The sequence below is a fragment of the Engraulis encrasicolus genome, chromosome 10 (assembly GCF_034702125.1).
Source record: "Engraulis encrasicolus isolate BLACKSEA-1 chromosome 10, IST_EnEncr_1.0, whole genome shotgun sequence".
Taxonomy (NCBI): Eukaryota; Metazoa; Chordata; class Actinopteri; order Clupeiformes; family Engraulidae; genus Engraulis; species Engraulis encrasicolus.
Window position 1 is genome coordinate 33,137,950 of NC_085866.1, and position 20,429 is coordinate 33,158,378.

A 20,429-nucleotide genomic window follows, 5' to 3' on the forward strand; every position below is an offset into this window, starting at 1 on the left:
TGTCACCCCCATGTCAAGGAGAATATGGACAGCAGGTGAGGGGCGAGGGGTGTGTAGAAGATAACCAGCACCCCACTAGTCCCGTGCACAGTGGTTACACGGGGCTTGCTCATCAGCGCTGCACAGGGCTGGAGTGGTAATCTGGCATACATGACATTTTCCGGGTGGCCCGATAGTCCCCAGGGGCCAAATGCTGTTGTATTTTTTTGAAACATTTTCTTAAGGGCTATTTGTGCTTTATTTATTTGTGATAGGACAGTGACAGTGGAACAGGAAACCAGTGGGGAGAAAGAGACAGGGACAGACTGTCAAATGACCCAGGCCGGAATCGAACCCGAGTCGCCGGTGTAGTAACCTAGCGCTCTAACCGTTAGGCCACGGTAGGGCCATTGCTGTTTGGTTTTTTTTCCAAGCGGCTGACCTGAAGTTTAGGAGGGGTGGCTCATTGATCCTCCTTCAATGTACGTAGACAGTGGACTGAGTCACGTAGGATAAGATTATAGTTTAATAAAATTGGCTAGTATGTGTGAGTGGCCAGTTTAAGCCAGAAATGCCTGGGTGTTTTCTTTTTTTGGTCAGGAATGCTTCTGGGTGAAACCTAACCTAACCCCTCTGGCCCCAACCTCGTGAATACGAGCCTGGAGAAACCGACCGCTGTATTTAAATTACATTTCATGCTTATCATCCTATGAAGGCAATAGATTTGCAAGTCAAGGATTTGCACAGGTAATACAAATACACCCTAATTAACAGGCACTGGGTTCCACACGCATGCACAAACAGAGGAAAAATGAAATTACAAGTCCATTTAAATGCATACAGTATATATAAACACCTCGCCTTTCCCAAGGGAGACAAACAGCATGGGTCTGTGGAGGTATAACACTGATTCTTGAGAAAGTGGCTAAAACATGTCTCTGCAATAAACTGCCAATTCTGTTGAAAATAAACTACATTTTCAGGAACAAAATGAATCCAGGTAAAGACCCAGGGGTCTGATACACAAATGTATAGTCGTTTGAAATATTTAAGTGTAATTTTATTACTTTTCATGGCTATAAACCTGCCCACACCCTGTAAAAACAGCTGTCCCAAGGACAGACATCATCATTTCAATTGACTTAAAATGTTAAAATCACTGATATTATTGAATAATATCACCATGACGTGAAAGTCCATATCGAAGTGGTTCTGCAGATATGCACATAGTGCGTGTAAAGCAATATTTACTACTATTTTCTGATTGCTCAAAGTGTGTCCAGCATATTAGTCACCACCGTCAGATTTTTTTAAAAAGACAATAAAATCAGGTATGCACAAGGTCATTGTCATTACTTAGGACCCCTTTTCAAACCTTTAGCTCTACTGAATACTTCACCATCACTGAAGCTCCTGTAAGTTTACTATTTTCTCCTCAATTTGTTAATTTGTTTGGACACTGGTACTGTCCCAACCATAAACTGTCAACACCGTCGGGGGTTTTAATAGAATTATGTTACATTAATGTTAATTATATATACTTTTTCAGAAGCGGCACGAAGCCCCTAAGAAACAGAGCGAAAATGAAGTGGCTAATGTGAGCAAAAAATGCATAATATGTAAAAGAGTGTTTTTTTGTCTCACACCGTCAGATGTCACCACCGTCAGATTTTGTTCCGCTCATCATCTTGTTCCATATTTTACTAAATTGTGCTGGTTTATGAAACATTGCGAGACATGTTAGTAATAATTGTGACCCAAACAGGTTTTTTGTCACAAAACCTGATGGTGGTGACATCGGATGTAGTTCACAAAAAAGCATGTCGTGGGGTCGTAATAGGCTCAGTCATTTCAAATTGATGTTAAAGTTTGGTTTTCACTTCCAAGTTGAAGTTTAGGGTCTATAGAACAATTTGAGTTCGAGTGTCAAACACACAGATAACAAAATGGCCTGCGGGGGGCGCTCTAAAATATATAAACTGCTATAACTTTTGATTAGTTAAACCAAATTTAACATATGAGGTATGTATGGATTCAGCATGAAGAGAAGAAACCGGTGGGTTAAATAGTTTGTTACCAGATTAAAGACACACTATGTAATAAACACACTTTTATCCAATGGACAGCTAAATCCGGGCTTTTTTAAGATAAAGGGTAGAAATGCCCTCCAAGTTGCAATGAAACATAATTCATTGTTACAATTTATTGTAAATAAAGCCTGGGTTATCACTTAACTTGATTTGTTCAGAATATCCCTGAAGCACACAGATACTTAGGATACATATACACAAATATAGCTGCATAAAGCCTATGTGATATTTAGGACCCAACTTGCAACTTTGAGTTTATGAATTTAGGATCATGAGTACCAGCTTTTTTTCAATCAAGCCATCATTTTATTCACAACTTCAACACTTAATATCTGGAAGAAAGTAAATCAATAATAATAATAATAATAGTAATAATGATGATGATGATGATGATGATGATGATGATGATAAATACTATGGGGAACATCATTTTTTCTTGCATTCAAAAAGTAAACAGAAGACCATAGGGCTAACATTTATTCCAATACTCCACTCTACAATAACTATGACAGAGAACAGATGCAAAAACAGTCAGTGGTCAGTCTTAGAAATTGCATGTGCACTTGCACAGACGTGTGCACTTTAACTCTGCCTTCATGCACTTGCACCGAGATCTGGCAGGTCTATTTGTACAGTACTAGTACAGCTGCACTTCACCTCTAGTTGGAAAACCTCTTTGGCAAATGCATTGCTTTGGTAGTGTAGTCCAAATCTGGGAACTGTTCATTTGTTACCAGATTGGCAGGCATTTTTGGCAAATGCAGATAATAAGAACGGTTTTCATTCCTGTCAACTACGCTGGTAACAAATGGACAGTTCCCAGAGCAGATGATTGTGTCTACCATGTATGAAATAGTCCTATAGTATTATTTAGTATGCTTGCCAAAGGCCTCTGCTTGCCCCCAGCAAGCATACTAATTGTTCTCCAACAGTTTATTTAGTATGCTTGCGGGACAGCATATTAATTGTTCATCAACAGTTTATTATTATTCTACATTTTTCCATTCACCTCGGCATATGGGAATCGCCATTCATTAGTACGGCGGCTTTGAATCGTTGCAGCGTTCGAGATAGAGACACGGTTCGAGTGCCAAAACGAACGGCTCGAAAAGGTCTCAGGGTGGAGTATTTTTCGCTGGCCTACCACCTTTCATTCGTTCACCAGACTTGTTTTTCCTCAGTTTTCTCTCTGTTTTCCCCCTCATTGAAATGAATGGTAGAATGGTCAAGATGATAATGTCACAAACTGTGGCAGTTAGAGTGAGAGGTGACCTGTCCTGGGGTTTTTGTATCAACTAGGTAAAGGCATTGTCAGAGAAGTATTGGCTCTGAATACAAACATCATCATAAGCCAACTCTTAAAAATGTTTCAAAGAGAGCAGTTTTAAAATCCCTATGATGTGACCCCATTCACTTACAAAAAAATGTGTGAACAGCTCAGCGCATAGGCCTGAATATGTCAATTTTTTGACTGAACCATTTGGCCAAGAAAAGTGATCTCAGCTTTGACATGAAGAGCAGGTTTGTGCCATTTGTGTGTCAATATCATCTGACAACTTGCAAAACTTTTGGAGATATGACAGCGTAAAAATAAGGCTGCACTTATTACTCAGCTATTGACTGCCAAACTGTCACCTTTAGAGTCTTCAGTCATACACACACACACACATGCAGCCTTGTAGAACTTTAGACCTCTGCTGTCAGTAAGTGGCAGTGGCCTACTGGGTATGTGTTGGTCTGTCAGAGGGTTGCAGGTTCGAATCCCACCCTTACCTCTCCCTACCCACCCATTCCTGAAAGGCACCTGAAGCATCTCCATACATGCACGCATACGCATACGCACACACACACGCACAAACACACACACACGCACGCGCACACACACACATCTCTCTCTCGCACACACACACACACACATACACATACACATACACACACACACACCTCTATCTCTTTCCCTCGTGTTTCTGTGTGTGTATACAACAGCTGTGTGTGTGTGTGTGCATAATCCGCAAGCATACCAACAGCATTGTCTCTCCGAAAATGCAGTCTTCTTATTATTATTATTATCATTGTTATTATTGATTCATTTTCTTCCAGATATAATGTTTTTTTGTGATTTTATGTGTGAATAGAATATGGCTTCATTGAAAAAAGTTGATACTCGTGATCCTAAATTCATAAACTCAAAGTTGCAAGTTGGGTCCTAAATATCACATAGGCTTTATGCAGCCATATTTGCGTATAGGTATCCTAGGTATCTTTGTGCTTTAGGGATATTCCGAACAAATCAAGTTGAATGATATACCAGGCTTAATTTACAATAACTTGTAACAATAAATGATGTTTCATTGCAACTTGTAGGGCATTTCCACCCTTTATCTTAAAAAAACCCTGAATTTTGCTGTCCATGGGCTAAAAGTGTGTTTATGACATAGTGTGTCTTTAATCTGGTAACCAAATACTTAGCTCACCAGCTCCTCCTCTTAATGCTGAATCCATGCATACCTCATATGTTAAATTTGGTTAAACTAATAAAAAGTTATAGCAGTTTATATATTTTAGAGCGCCCCCCGCAGATCATTTTGTTATCTGTGTGTTTGACACTCGAACCCAAATTGTTCTATAGACCCTAAACTTCAACTTGGGAGTGAAAACCAAACTTTAACACAAATTTGAAATGACTGAGAAAAAATGCACATGCCTACGACCCCACTAATATGCTTTACATGTTTTTGACAAGTTTTAAGAATATCCTGCCAATAAGTTTCTACAATTATGTTGAATTGTAAAAGTAATTCACTTAAATACAGTAAACATATTTTTTTACTTCTAATTCTGTCTGACACGGTTGACAAAACCAAGAAGGAGCCCATTTTATGAAAAATGTAAAACATGGGGAGCTTGGCCAATACATTCATTGCACAGCCAAGACCTTCATCTATGATAATACACCGCTATATTTTGGATTTGACCAACTTAAAACCTGTTCATGCCACATTTTCAATAATCTAGGCCTACTTCCTAAAGTATCTAACAATTGAAGAAAAAACACACGCACAAACATACTGTGCACACACAAAAATAAAGTGTTTATGCTAGATGTCATTGACTTGAGAGGGCTATTTATTTTGCTAAATGTAGGTAATAATTAGGTCACTTTCACCACCCTCAGATTATTGTCACCACCGTCAGTTCTTAAGTCACCACCGTAAGAAGGAGTTTTGGACATTTTAAATGAATGTGCTTACAAAATTTTCCTTTGGAGTAGTTGAATTTTCAAAGTAATAGCAAATGTAAGCCTACACGAATATTTGTGAAATTGCAAAAAATTGTTTGGTCTATTTAGGCATTAAGTAAGCATTGTCTGACAGCACATATTTTTAAATTAGAACACATGAAACAGTATTAAAATAGAATGAAAGTGAATTTTCAACATTTAAAGGCGTATGTGTGAACCAAAAAACACACATAATCACTTAAAAACTCCAGATACATATGCAACCAAATCAATACACTTTTTATTGCCTTTAATTGTGTCTGACGGTGTTGACAAAAAACAAGGTATGATCGGAGAAAAACCTGATTTCTGAAAAAAAATCAAAATGGGGAGATTGGCCTTGTGCATGTCTGAAAAGCCAAGACCTTTGTCTACGAGGATATACCATATTATTTTGTAATTCTCTTCATTTTTTTCTTTCAAGATTACAACCTGTTTTAGCCACTTTCTCAAGAATCAGTGATACATTACATTACATTAACACACACGCACACGCACATGCACACACACACACACACACACACACACACACACACACACACACACACACACACACACACACACACACACACACACACACACACACTGACGGTGCATGACCCTGGTAGAGCACAATAGCTGTGGAACAGTGTGTGCTGAATTCATAATTCCAGCTTCATTAAGCAATTTACATTCATTTGCAGCACTTGACAGCAGAGGTGCAGCTCAATCAAGCTACAGATGCAAGCTATCGAGCTACAGCACCCCACAGAAAACTGCAGAATATCTCAACTAGTCTAAGCACATTCCAGTGCTTGTCTAACAGGTAAATTTGGCCTTTGCATCATTGGCCTTGTTAAAAAAAAAAGAAAACATGCACACTTGCAAACACACACACAAACGCACACGCACACTAGTGGTGTCAACAATAATCGATTCAGCAATGCATCGCAACTCGGGGCAGAGCAATTCAATAATCGATTTGGCAAATGGCATAATCGATGTGGCACATTTTTATAAGTTTCAATTACTTCCATGGGCATTTGCAGAGCAAATGAACTTTACATTAAATTAAAGCACTTCAAAGCAGCATTGAAGACTGCAGGACTGATACACTCAACAGCCAATAAAAAGTAACTGACTGCTTGCATTGCCTCATAACTGATGAAAAATGTGCCTTGCTTTCAGTAGAAATGTAATGCATTGCAATGCATCGTAGAATTGAATTGAATCGATTCGAATCGAATCGTTACCTCCCGAATCATAATCGAATCGAATCGTAAGGTCAGTGCCAATGCACACCACTAACGCACACGCACAGGCAAACGCACCCACACCACAGATCACATTTTCAAAACAGAGTATATGCCTCATACTCTTGTTGCCATCTCTGATTCATCTTAAACAGCGATGGTCAACTTTCATGAAAAGAAGGGCCACATTTTTCATTGCTACCACTGGAGGGCCACATGACCGCAAATGACTGCAACTCACTGATTTTCGAGGTGCAGTTGCTTACTGACTGCCCGTGTTGTTTTGTAGGAGTAGGAGTGTTCTCTGGCCAAGAACAGTGTAATTACAGAATAATTCAGTAGCAGTTTCAAAATATATGCTCATTATTTTTTTAATTGCTTTATCTACGGTTTGCTCTGAGTGAGGAGGCGGGCCGCATGTGGCCTCCAGTTGCCCATCCCTGATCTAAAAAAAACCCCCTATGGATTCTTTACACAGCATCCCACCATACTATAAGCCCAGCAGTCCACTCAGCCAGAGGTCGGTCCATCTCAAGGGCAACCTTAAGAGAAAACCAATGAACAATGTGGTGTATGTGATGTGAATGCAGTAAAGATCTATGATATATGGATATTGCCGTGAGGGGATTCAAGACTACCACTTGCAAGGCAATGCATGGCCCAGCACAGAAGGTTGTTCTGCTCCCATCCCAGGATTTTAAATCACTGCTTACCATGTCAGGAGTAACTGCCTCAACAGCATTGGCTTACTACAACAATCAGACGCTGATGAAACTCCTCAATTGAGAAATGAACTGTCTTCAAACTCCAAGAAGAATTTCATTGCGTACTTACACTTCATCTCAACTCTTTGGATAAAATGACCTGGGTGAAGGAGAATCTTCACAGAGAAAAAGCTCTTTTCCAAAACGCCATATCCACCATTTTTGACTTTTTCATTTTAATATTGGAATTGACTGTTAAGAAGTCCTATAACCTATGTGTGACTTCTTGCCATTCAAAAGTTTTGAGAACATACTTTTTAAACCTCTATAAAGATGCATTTTAATAAATAATAATAAAAAAAAAACAATTTTCCAACATTCTACAAAATGGATATATCTCATTTTGGAAAAGAGCTCAATATTCTCCAGGTTGTCGATGCACTATACATGACGCCTTAAATAAATCAAAACCGCATGATAAATTGCCGTGTTGCCATTCTTGCATACTGTATATGCGCAAAATCTTGCAATTCCAGAGAGAGCGTTGGCAGCGGAAATAAACTATTCTAGGTGGAGAGTAGCTAAAGGAAGACATGTTCATGCGTTGTGTATGGCATTTCAGCAGCTATGTGCACCAGCCTGTCATGTTTTGCAGTACAGTATGCAGCCTTTTGAGAGAACTCCAGCTGTTCATAATGTGAGCTACGGACTGCAGATGTTGAGAGGGGCCATGCAGTATGCACAAGGGCAGGAGTGCTACTACAGGGGGTAGGTCAGGACAATGCCACAGTAGCCAGGGGTTACAGTAAGACTTTTCTTTAGTGTGTGTGTGTGTGTGTGTGTGTGTGTGTGTGTGTGTGTGTGTGTGTGTGTGTGTGTGTGTGTGTGTGTGTGTGTGTGTGTGTGTACGTGCATGCATGTGTGTGCGTGTGCACGCATGCGTGGCTCTGGTATGGTCAGAGCAAAAACACATTTTTTGATGGCTCAGCCCGTGCCAGTCCAGCGTGGCCCAATTTAACCCTTACCTTTAGCCCAAAGCCTCACAGGGGCAAACAGAAGACAGAAGCTATGGTTGGTGTAGGGACTGAAATTACTTTCTTGCGGCACCCTGGCTTGTGGAGGAAGCAATATCTCTTACTGCTTACAGCATGAGGACAGCAGGCTAAGGTAATGCATCAATAAGATACAGTCTGGTCAGAAGATGATGTACTATGTGTGCCGCCACCTGCTCACTCCTACAGTGTTGAAATGTTGTTTAACTTTTTGCTGACTTCTTTTGCTGGCTAGGCAAAAGTCCAGAATCTTCCCTATGGGCTTTTATAGGAGACATTTCATTTAAAAAAAAAAAACAAACAAAAAAAACTTTGTAAGTAAATGGAAGACGCCAATGTTCCACCGAGTTGATGGGTCATCTATCATCTCTGGAACGGTGTTAAGTGTGCTCTTCCATGAATTAGGACTCAACAGGCAGATGTTAAATATGATTTCTTTTCAATTTGTGGAGAGACATCTCCCAGGTGGCCCTCAATGTCACACAAGTTCAATTTTGATTTCATCTGGTGAGAAATGTCTCTACTCATTTCTCAGGAGGTACTCGATAGAAACTCATACTTCAGGTCTGTACTGTTTTTTTTATTCCAATGAGGACATAGCAACATTGAAAGCTTAGTCCCCTGGCAGTTAACTTACATAATAAATGTATAACCTGATACTGTTCAGAATAACACTAATATCCTTTGTTCTTCTGCCTTAGATACGTCGGTAAGTTTGTTTCTGCAATGATTCTGGCTACCTTTTGATGTTTTTGTTGAGGTTGGCTACTCCAATTGCTTGCAAGCTCTACCATTTCTTGCGAGTAGCAGCACAGTTGGAGTTTCGGCCAATTTAAACTGGACCACTGTGCTCATACAATACAAACACTGTAACTGTACACATTTTCAATTAAACTCAGCCCATGTAGCTATCTTTTAGCTGATAACGGTAGGATCTCGTTACAATGCTCCCGGATTCTGGAGTAATCTAACAGAGGAATTGGTGTGATTCGCCAGTTTGTGTTCATGGTCCAAAGAATATAATAGAGCCTGAGGGCACTGCAGGGGGACTTAAGCCCATCAAAATATCCCTGGGGATAATGCAGATCCAGAATATTGATAGCAGCACATCAGCAACAGCAATCTGTGTATTAGCATTGTACGTATATCTTCTATGTCAGGGGTGGGCAATTATTTTGGACCTATAGGGCTACATTGGGTGTAGAATATCGACTGAAGGGACAAATGTCGCTGGCAACTTGCTTGTGTAAATAATAAGAATTAGTGTACGATGACATAACTAGACAGCTTAGCCATTTCTGCACATTATAATGGAATGTATTTAGATATACACTAGCCTATAAAACTTGTTGGCCGTGGGGCCTACTTCAGGCGACTCTTGCATGGAGACAAGGAGTAGTATGGTGTTTAGTAATTTAAAAACCCTTTATTTTAACTGGGGTACATAACTAAAAACGCCAACCGGTTTCAACCTCACAGGGTCTTCATCAGGGCGTGACAAGAAAGAGTTCATTTGCGTGACCTTTTATCAGTTCACATGGTCACATGATGGTTCCGGTAGGGTACATGGATATTGTACTTTTCAGTGAATGTATGAAAGCACATTGATATAAACGCTACTATAGAGTAAATGCAATAGAAAAGTATAATAATAAAGAATAATAAAGTGAGGTATTGCGCATGGGCTACCTAGCGATTAAAGAGTAGCCTACTCAAATACATGTACATATTCAGACATATCAGGCATCCATTTTAAGTCAATTAAAAAGGAGGGTCATCCATACTCATTGTGGTCATTCAGTCATTACAAAAAAGGTCTAAAATCTATTTCCTCATTGAGGCCTGGGTAATTCATTGCATCCAAAGTATGTATCCAGAATGTTTCCTTTTGTAATAGTGTTTTGAGGTGGTCACCCCCCCTAGGGGCCGTTGGGATGTGTTCCAGGGCTTCAACTTTTAGTGCCCTGGGATCTTTGTTGTGCGCGCTCTGGAAATGTCTTGCCATCGCAATAGCAATACTAGGCTCACAATCTACAATACACCAGCCTATGTTCTATAGGTTAATGTTAAGCTCGCAAGAGATGTTGGGTGACTGTGAATTTGAATTTAAACGGTGTCTTTCTTGTAAAGGCTTGATCAACATGAAATGGCTTAGCGGGCCACATGTGGCCCCTGGGTCTGAGTTTGCCCACCTCTGAAACACACCCTCAGGTGTGAGTTACAAGTCAAAAGCTGACTTGGAAAAAAACAGCAGCTGCCATTTTGTCAATATTGGTCAGCAGCAGTCTATGGGCTGCTGCTGAGGCTGCTGAGGTAGGATAAAGCTCAGGGGTTGTTTGAGGCAGTGGGGGGAGGGGGCGGAGTTAGACACATAGTATAAAGTATAAAGAAAGCAGGGGGTAAGGCAAGGACATTTGTTTAAGAAATGAATGACTTGACTGGCAGTCAAACCTGAGCTGACCTTAGGATATGAACCCCTTTGTGACATGTTGTATGCTGCATTGACAGATTGATCTAGCTGACCCTAGCCTTTATTTATCTATCTATGGCAGTGTAAAAAAAAGCCGGCAAGCAAACAAGGACACAAGAAGGAACAAAACATAGGCACAGAAATGACATGGCCATGTAGCACCCTTTTTGCTATCGTGTGCCCATGTTTATGAGTTCATAGGGTTGTATGAGAACAGAGGTCACAGAGGACATACATTTTACTCTTATTCCAACTGGTATAGCCTAGCATGTTGGCTATAAAACATGATGGTGATGATGCAAACATAGAGCTTTGATTTTACCTTAGACTCTAAAAATGGAAGGTCCTTATTGCCACTGTGAGGAAAAGTACTCCCAGGAACGAGTTAGTTATTGGAATAAGATCAAGATTTCTCAACCTTTACAATTTCTGTCACACTCCAAAACAAGCGATCCTCAGAGAACCTTTAGGTTTGGTTCTCTGGTGAACTTTGAAGAAACTGTTGGAGTTCTTCCACAAACTGTGTTACCTACTGTATGGAGGTTCCTCTGAGAACTTTCTGTGGGCACCAGACAGTGGCAAACAGAAGCCTCTTTTAAGAACCCCTCATTTCTACTGTACAATACTGTACTGTACAATGAGTGCTTTTGGTGTGGGTTTAATTGTTAGCGTAGTGTAGACCATGAAAGTCATACCATGAGCTGTATTATACACCACTGTAGACAATGTCTGAGTGACCTACACTATGTGAGACTGTAGTCTGGTTGTGACTGTAGGTCTCTGAGATGGCAAATTGGCTACTACAGTAGGAACTCTGCTCAATGTGAATGTGAATATTAACCCATTGTGTCCTGGAGCGACGTATAAGCTGCATTCAGGTTCTTCAGATTTGAGCTGTTTTATTAAACATGTGGGTATGTTAGAGTTGAATGAGCACATTCCGGTGCAAAATGAAGGGTCCAGCTTTTAAATGCAACTTATTTCATGTTTTTATGTGCTTCAGAGGCTGCGATATTTAGGTTTAGGGAGAGGGCACCTTTTCCAAAAAAGGGCTTAGGCTAAAATGGGTTAATGGAATGTTTGATGATCTTTTGCATTATTGTACAGTCCTTTGTGACTGTGAACATGTGTGCAGTATAAAAGCTTTACCTTCTGTTTCATGTCAGAAGCCAGATAACGCTAAATGCTCATAAAAATGCATATTCAGCAGCACAAAACGTGAACATTAATTTTCCCTGAAAAAGTGTGTTGTTTATTCTGTAAAACATTGGTCCTTTTGTGCCTTTTTTATTAGTCTGTGTGACATTTTACAACTTATTTTGTGCCCTGTTTGTTATCGTTAAAACAATACAGCAAAGCAAAGCAATGCAGTGGAAATGTTCAGCTTCAGTTTGACAAGTATAACTGATACAGTAGCATAGATCCAGGGTGCAAGAGCTTTGTTGGATTGATTACTCAGTGTGCACGTGTGCAGCAGTGTAAACTTTTTTGTTTTGAATTTCATGTGTGATGTGTAATGCTCCCCTACTCTTCCCCTACTGAACATTTTTCCACAAAGTGGTTTGGGCGCAAATCCTAGATCTCAGCAGTTTTGAAGCCTTGGCCACTACCCTGTGCACAGGGAAGTCTCTCAGGTCAAGATCAAGGATAGTCAATACAGCTGAAGCTGCAGAATGGCCTGATATGACTTATATACACTCCCAACCCATAATATGACTGCTAATAACCGGAGTGGGGTTAAAAAAAATGTCTTAGAAATGGAAATCAGCTCAGCCAAAAAACAATTTTTGTCAGGACCGTGTTCGCACACAGAAAGCCGAAACGATCTCTCGGACTGCAATCCTTTAGAGCCGCTCTGTCCGGCGTGGCTATTACGGTGTGTAATTGCCCCAGGGTGCTGCGGCCCTCTTTGCATGCTACACTACATTGAGGTTGACTGACGGCCATGCCTTTTAATCTTTCACCAGCACTCTTCACACTCGCCCTGGACAACTTTCATTTGCTCTCTTTCCATCACCTTAGCATCTCTTTTTTCTCCCTCTACTCCCCTTGCGGGGGAATCAATCTCTGGGATCCGTCATCCCCCACCAGTGAGCAGGGCTGTTGTGAGAGGAAAGTGCCTCTGCCAAAGGACATGCCTGATCAATGACACACCGGCGCTTACACACACATACACACGTGTTCACGCACGCACACGCACACACACACACACACAGGCTCCTCAAACACACACACAGAGGCTCCTCACACCTCTAGTCCACGTGTGTGTGTGCCTGCTGTCTTCAGGCGCACATGTGATATGCATGTGGAGGGCTTTACGTATGCAGCACTGCCGTTCAATCAAATTACTCCAGGCAAAGTGTAACTTTCCCAGAGAGATCACAAAGTCACAAAAGATTGATTTCATTGCTTTTTTTATTGCTCTTATTTATTTATTTTGTTGTTGTAAAATCCCCTATGAAATGTTCAGCGTATATAATGAATTACTCGTTACTATGCCACTGAAGATGCCGGGCTGCAGGCATGTGCTTCAGTTGTCTGTCTATGCGCGAGATGTGTCCATTTGTAACTCAAAGATTTTTCATTTGCACCAGATCTGCTGTTCAAACATTCTGTAATACATGTATGACCTGCTAACATTTTAGGGGCATTTTACGTAAATGATTTCAAGATGACCAATTCTTTGATTATGTGATAACTTGTTAATAGCAAGTACGATGTACGAATTAATGTATGGTTTAGGGGGCACAACAATTGCAGGCAAAGAGGTATCAGAATCGATGATTTGGCATTGAGTCCTAAATAGGGTCAAAATGACCCAACGGGCTCTGCACTAGTAATTTAAATGACATAAATGAACGTTTAATAAAATATATGGTTGTTTGGTTGATGCTTGGCACTACAGTCCAAGCTGGGTGTTCTACTCAGAGATCCAGCTGTGCAATTTATCCAAACAAACATTGAACATGTCAGAGAAGTGAACATACTGGAAGAGAATGAATGGGGTGATGGGTTGGTAGGTTTTCCCCGGCATATCTGACCAATCAAGGGCATAAGTTAAAGAGAGAGAGAGAGAGAGAGAGAGAGAGAGAGAGAGAGAGAGAGAGAGAGAGAGACTCTGAAAGTATTCCTGAGCAGCAGAGGTGCTGCAGGAGCCGCTCAGGTCTGCCCAGAAAGCAATCTCAGGAGGAAAATTGGAGCAGGTAGCAGTGTAAACGATGAATGCATCCAGCAAATTGAATATTATTTTTACACCATCAAAAGACCACTCTTTTGGAAATACTGTATATGCTACACACAGCAATTCTTTCTTTCTTTCGAATTCACATGTGCACACATATTACTGTACACACACACACACAGGCACACAGACATAACAGCTCTTTCTTTCTTTCTCTTTCTGTCTCCCACCATTACTATGGCTTGATCTGGAGAAATGCTTGTTTGTCCTGCTCCAACATGAGCTTGGGGCAACACAACACTCACAAAGCCAATATCTATTCCCCCTTCTGGAGCCATATATATTTCTCACCTGAAATGGAATGGAAATGCAGAGATTTATGTTGCCACGACTAGAGGCTAAAAAGCTGACAGGACATTATATTTGAAAAGGATCTACAATACACACACTCATGGACACGTGCACACAAATGCTCGCATACAGACAAAGATGCAAGCACACACTGCTCACACACTCACAGGCAAACACATACGCACACACGCACGGGCGCGAGCGCGCACACACACACACACACACACACACACACACACACACACACACACACACACACACACACACACACACACACACACACACACACACACACACACACACACACACACACACACACACACACACACACACACACAATGGTACAGCAGTGAATAACTACGAAATAGCACAAAACATTGAAAAAATAAATAACTTCTTTGGGTATAGCATAATTCATCCAATTTTGCAGCTCCATGTGTTCTAGTTAAACAGGAACACAGGAAGGATTTTTGGTAAATTTTCAGCAAGTCCCTTTTAGTTTTACTGGGCTGCAAATTTCTAAGCCTGATGTCTCGGCATGGTCTGTTTCTACCTTGTTTAAACCAGGCGATTTAGTCAGTAAGCTTCTCTGGGAGGGCTGAAATCAGATAGTGAGTAAATGGCGGTGGAAACGCTATTCACCGAAGTAACATATTCCAGTTCTATGTGTATTGATACCTTCCACAGCTGCTCTTGTTCTCTCTAAAGAACAAAAGTAGAGAAAAAAAGCAAGACTACAAGGCAGATATTTGGCAAGAAAGTGAAATTGAATTGTTATAACAGAGAGAGGAGAGAGAGAGGAGAGAGAGAGAGAGAGAGAGAGTGTGCGAGCGAGCGAGAGAGTGTGTGTGTGTGAAAGAGAGAGAGAGAGAGAGAGAGAGAGAGAGAGAGAGAGAGAGAGAGAGAGAGAGAGAGAGAGAGAGAGAGAGAGAGAGAGAGAGAGAGAGAGAGAGAGAGAGACCTGCGTGCATCATAACGTCCATGCCACAGCTCAGGCACATGAGGAGAGATCACTCAGAGCTGTGGATATCCACGGCTTTGAACTCACTGGGATCATACTGCCCCCTATGGAGTCATGTGTAGAACTGCTACTACGGGAACTGACAACTTCTTGATACCGGTAACTCCTTACACACCACAGGTGCACACCTGACTGTTTCTGAATCACTGTCTGATACATACACACACACGCACACGCACACACACACACACACACACACAAACGAGTGAGTGCGGACACACACTTCCTTCCTTCCTTCCTCTCCACTCATCCAGTTTCCTGTCCTCTCCCAGCCGGCCCACCTCCCAGCACTCCATTCCACACTGCCTTCCATCTGCCTGCTGCCCCCCCCCCTGAGTAATGGGCTGTGTGATACGTAGTGACTGGTGGAGGTCCCTCTGACCTCACACCTCTCGCTCTGCTTGGAGAGGCACTGGCCTGTGCCATGCTGGGTTGCAAGTGTGCTGTTGTTACTACACATGCCTACAGCATGCTCTCTCTTGCTCTCCGCTCTCTCTCTCTCCTGAGTCACCCTCTGCCCTGATAGCTCAGGGACGTCACACACATGAATACAGTAGGTGGTGGCTGTTGATGAACCTGCTTTTGGGCAGCTTTGGTGATGCAGGATGAGATTTACTCCCCCCCCCTCTCTCAAAAGGGTGTCACTGGTGCAGCAAGGTAGCCGACAATCATTTCACACATACACGCACACACATGCATTTTTAAACAGTAGGTGAGGAAAACAGGCAGACATGGTGTCTCATACAGACTAAAGCAGACACCAACAAAGTTATCGAGCACAGGCAATCTGATGACCCAGCCATAGGTGCCAGAAAGGGGGATGCAGTGGTGCATTCGCATCCCCACTTTTGGCTCCGGCTTTCTCAACTTTTATTTCAGATAAAAGAGTGGTGTGCAGCAGCAGTAACAGTTATAAGAGCTAAAGAATCATGACAAAAAAAAGAAACGCACCACCACTTTTAAAATCGTTCCGGCGCCCTTGGACCCAGCATCACACATGTACGCAAAAACACTTACACCCACACACTAATGACTGTGTTCCTCGGCTACTTTCATTACCATGGCTAAATTTGAATAATTTTTTAATCATCATAATCAGTAAGGGGGGGGAGAGAGAGAGAGAGAGAGAGATAGAGATAGAGATAGAGAGAGAGAGAGAGAGAGAGAGAGAGAGGGGGGGGGGGGGAAGCATCACCTGATTTGGGTGTTTCTCTCTTCCAGATTGGGCGAGCCATCCAAACATCCTAACACCTGTTAATCAGCGGCTTGATGATCATGGGCTGAGTCTAATGAACCGTTTGGAGCTGGGGGAAGATCTACAATAATCATTTTTCTATCATTAATTAAAACTCACATCTGTTAACATGTTTGCAACAAACACGAATGCACACGCACACACACGCCCACACCCACACACATGCCCACAGACATATGATGTCTGTGCACATGCCCCTACACACAGGAAGGGGCATGGACATACCATAATCAGTCCAAAAAAAAGTTTCATTCCAATCAAATTACACCAGAAGGCATTGTTCACACATGTGCCACAGTGATTTCAATTACAGTGTCAGTGAAAAAAAAGCCATTTGGAATACATGCCGCAAACATTCCTTTTACAAAAAAAAGAACATTGACTCCGGGGAGCATGACGGGCTATCTCCCATTCGTTCGGCTCTATGTTATAATTAACTTGTTATCAGAAAATGGGACTCAATGGGAGTGTGGATGTGCACTGCATAATACATGAAACAAGGCCAGCTGCTGAGTACCACCTTGTGGTTAGGTGAGGGTGTGTCTGTCACATCGTGTCTCAGATGCCCCCGTAATAAACAGCGGGCTGTCAGCTTGCAAATTGCCACAGAGCGTGGACCCGGACAGCAAAAGGGCGTTGATCCGATGGTGCTGGGCGTTGATTCGACAATAATCGGTGCGGATTCAACGTTCCTTCCAAGCATGTCTTCCACCTCTGCACCTGACATGTGGGACATCATGTAAGTTTACTCAGTGTCCCATGGAACCCCCCCCCCTCCCCCTCTGCCCCTTATTCTCACCTCACGTCCACCCTTTCGAATAATCCCAATTAATTTGTCTGACATTCAATTACCATATTTTTGCATTATCTTGTGTCATGACATGCCTTGTTGGTACAGATGAAGAATGCAAAATGTCCCCGTTCAATAGAAAATCTCATCAAAAGATAGTTGTCTACAGAACATGAAATACACTGGTCAAACGTCCAACTATGTTGGCGGGGGCACGCGTCTCACCCGGGCGCCTGCAATTACTAGATATGATCCAATTCATCAATATGCCAAGCTGAGACACACTGTTTTTGTTGCACTAATCCCATGTAAGGGAACTGCACCAACATGCCATGGCATTCAGACTTTCTTTGATGTTTGAGGAAGATTAAATGAGCAATTCAAAGGCAAACAGATAGAGGATGTGAGTTTTATTATAACTATTGATTGCACATTATAAAAGCATTTCCGCCACACAGAGTACAAACATTCATAAAAGAACTGACATTTTTTCGTTCCCGATTCGCTACAGTCATTATTATTCATTCATAGTGTCCTTTTAATGTAGACAAATGAAAACTCACTCACCTACATGAAAGTGTAAGAATATATTAACCTTTTCCCTTGCTCAATAAAATAAATACAAAAAAGTGGCAAACATTTCACATTTACTTTGAAAGCCTAGTTCTGAAAAATTCACCTGTGCCTTCCCCTTCCGTCGTAAATCCATTATATAAACATGAAAGTTTTCGAGACGTAAGACACTCAGCAAAGTGCACATGTATCCCTTCAATAAACCACAATTTCCTTTTTTCTCCTTTGATTTTAAGTTCCACTTAACACATCAGTCACTTACAATTTTCCCTTATCTATTGCAAGGAGGACACCGTTTACCGTTCTCCCCGCTGTAACAGTCGTGTCGTGTCGCCTAATGTCCTCCAGTGGTCCTTTTCCATTTTGGCTCAAGTGGTTTGGAGGGGTATGGGGAGGCGGAGGGCTTTGAGGAGAGGAGGGGTATGGGGAGTGGAGGGCCTTGAGGAGAGGAGAGGTGTGGGGAGGGGGAGGTTGTGAGGAGAGGAGGGGTATGGGGAGGCGGAGGGCTTTGAGGAGAGGAGGGGTATGGGGAGGGGGATGTTCTGAGGGATAAGTGCTCAGAGAGGGAGGGGTATGGGGAGGGGGATGTTGTGAGGGATGTTGTGAGGGACAAGTGCTCAGAGAGGGAGGACTGACGGGTGGGATGAGTCACCTCATGGTCACTTGTGTGTGTGTTGTAATATGGTGTTGTAATATGGTGTGCGTGGCTGGTGGGCTGGTGAAGACAAATCCCCTCCTCTCTTACAAGGTGCAGTGGTTCTGTGGAGATGGGCTGCTTCATCGCGATGAGTTGCCAATAGGCCGTTAAACATTAAACAGCCCAAACCAAAACCCAAACCACTAGGGTTCAACACGTAGCTCATATCGACACAACACCGTAGATCTGAGTGAGCGTTGACCAGATTTTTGCAGTCAGCATGATGTGACGAGTCAAGTTGTTTGGGGGTGGGTGGGATCACTTCACTGAGTAGCAGAGTAACATTAATTAATTCTTTAATTCATTCTTTAATTAATTAAGGATGCGCTGATATGTTTATGCATTGACTGGGTTGCAGTAATGGATTTAGTGAACAAATGTGCCTTGTCAATGTTTGGCCAGTTGGTTTTTCCCGTCAAAACAATGTGTTTGCGTTTGCGAAGCGATAGTAGCGAAGTTCCCAGATGATCGACTGTAATCATGCTCACTTGTATGTGCATGTGCGTGGGCCATGAGCCAACCCCCTCCTCCCTCACAGACTGCCTGACGTAGATCAGAATGACCTTTGACCTCTGCATGGCTCCCTGGCCGCTGGCTCACAGCAGCTCGGCCTCGTCGTCGTCCTCGGAGCCCGAGGGGCCCTGCCGTACCTCCTCGTACCACTTGTTGGTCAGGCTCTTCATCTGGATACGCCCATGCAGCAGGTCCTGAAACACACAAGAGATGAGATCATAGAAACATTACAGGGACTGAGGGACTGTGTGTGTGTGTGTGTGTGTGTGTGTGTGTGTGTGTGTGTGTGTGTGTGTGTGTGTGTGTGTGTGTGTGTGTGTGTGTGTGTGTGTGTGTGTGTGTGTGTGTGAGTGTAGGTGTGTGTATGCGCAAATATATACAGTATATGTAATAATACTGTAATAATATTGGTTACAGTGAGTGTGCAGACTTCTAATTTTCTTTTTCATCGATATGTTTTGTGCTGCTCCTGGCCGCTACTTTGTAAAACTTCCAAAATCCAACCTTGGGAAGTCAACCAAGTATACAGTTCAATACTAATAGGTTTTTGTGTGTATGTGGACCACTTTCTCCATAATATTTCTAGAGTTTGACATTTATATTATCTTTGTCTTATCCTGCGGTCATTTCTCATAAGAGAAGAAGGTCAGGACGCATAAATGATCAATATCATCTCAGGTGCTGTAATTCAGCAAATTGTCAAAGCATCCTTTTTGTCCTTCAACTTCACTCTTCACGCTCCTGTACCCACAACAAGGGAGATTTGGTGAGTCTGAGGTGATGCCACGGCTCTGGGATGTATATACTGTTCTGAATCTGAGCACAACCCAACAGCTGAAAGTGAGCCAAGAAGCAGGGCTGTATAATACGCTTAAGCTTGTGTGGGCACAGTATGATATTGATTTTTGGGGGCATCATCATGAACGAAGCTTGTTGTCTTGTCTGTTTACATTTTCCAGTGTGATGGTGAATTTAAGCGGAGAGGAAGCTCGTCGGGTAGAGCCCACAGCATGCGCAATCAATACAGCGTTTCTCGAACAGTATGCACCTGCCACACATGGCTACCTGTGACCAGTCTAAGCACTGTGGGAAGTTAACTCTCTAACAAGGCATACAGAAGTAACTGTAGAAGTCTTTTATTTTAACATAACTGTTGTGGGCTACTGGTCTACAGACAATCAAATGAATGGATAAAATGAAATGTACAGCAAAAAAATGAAAAAGTATAACAAACAAATGAA

General features: G+C 42.1%; 1 protein-coding gene across 1 annotated transcript in view; it reads right to left on the reverse strand.

The window, feature by feature from the left end:
• Nucleotides 1-17,800: 17,800 nt before the first annotated feature.
• slc9a8 (solute carrier family 9 member 8) overlaps nt 17,801-20,429 on the reverse strand; it is a 63,142-nt gene continuing 60,513 nt past the window's right edge. The window contains exon 16 of the mRNA XM_063208662.1: nt 17,801-19,382. Within this exon, the coding sequence (XP_063064732.1) occupies nt 19,272-19,382 (111 nt within the window). The 3' untranslated portion in view covers nt 17,801-19,271. The remainder of the gene's footprint in view (nt 19,383-20,429) is intronic.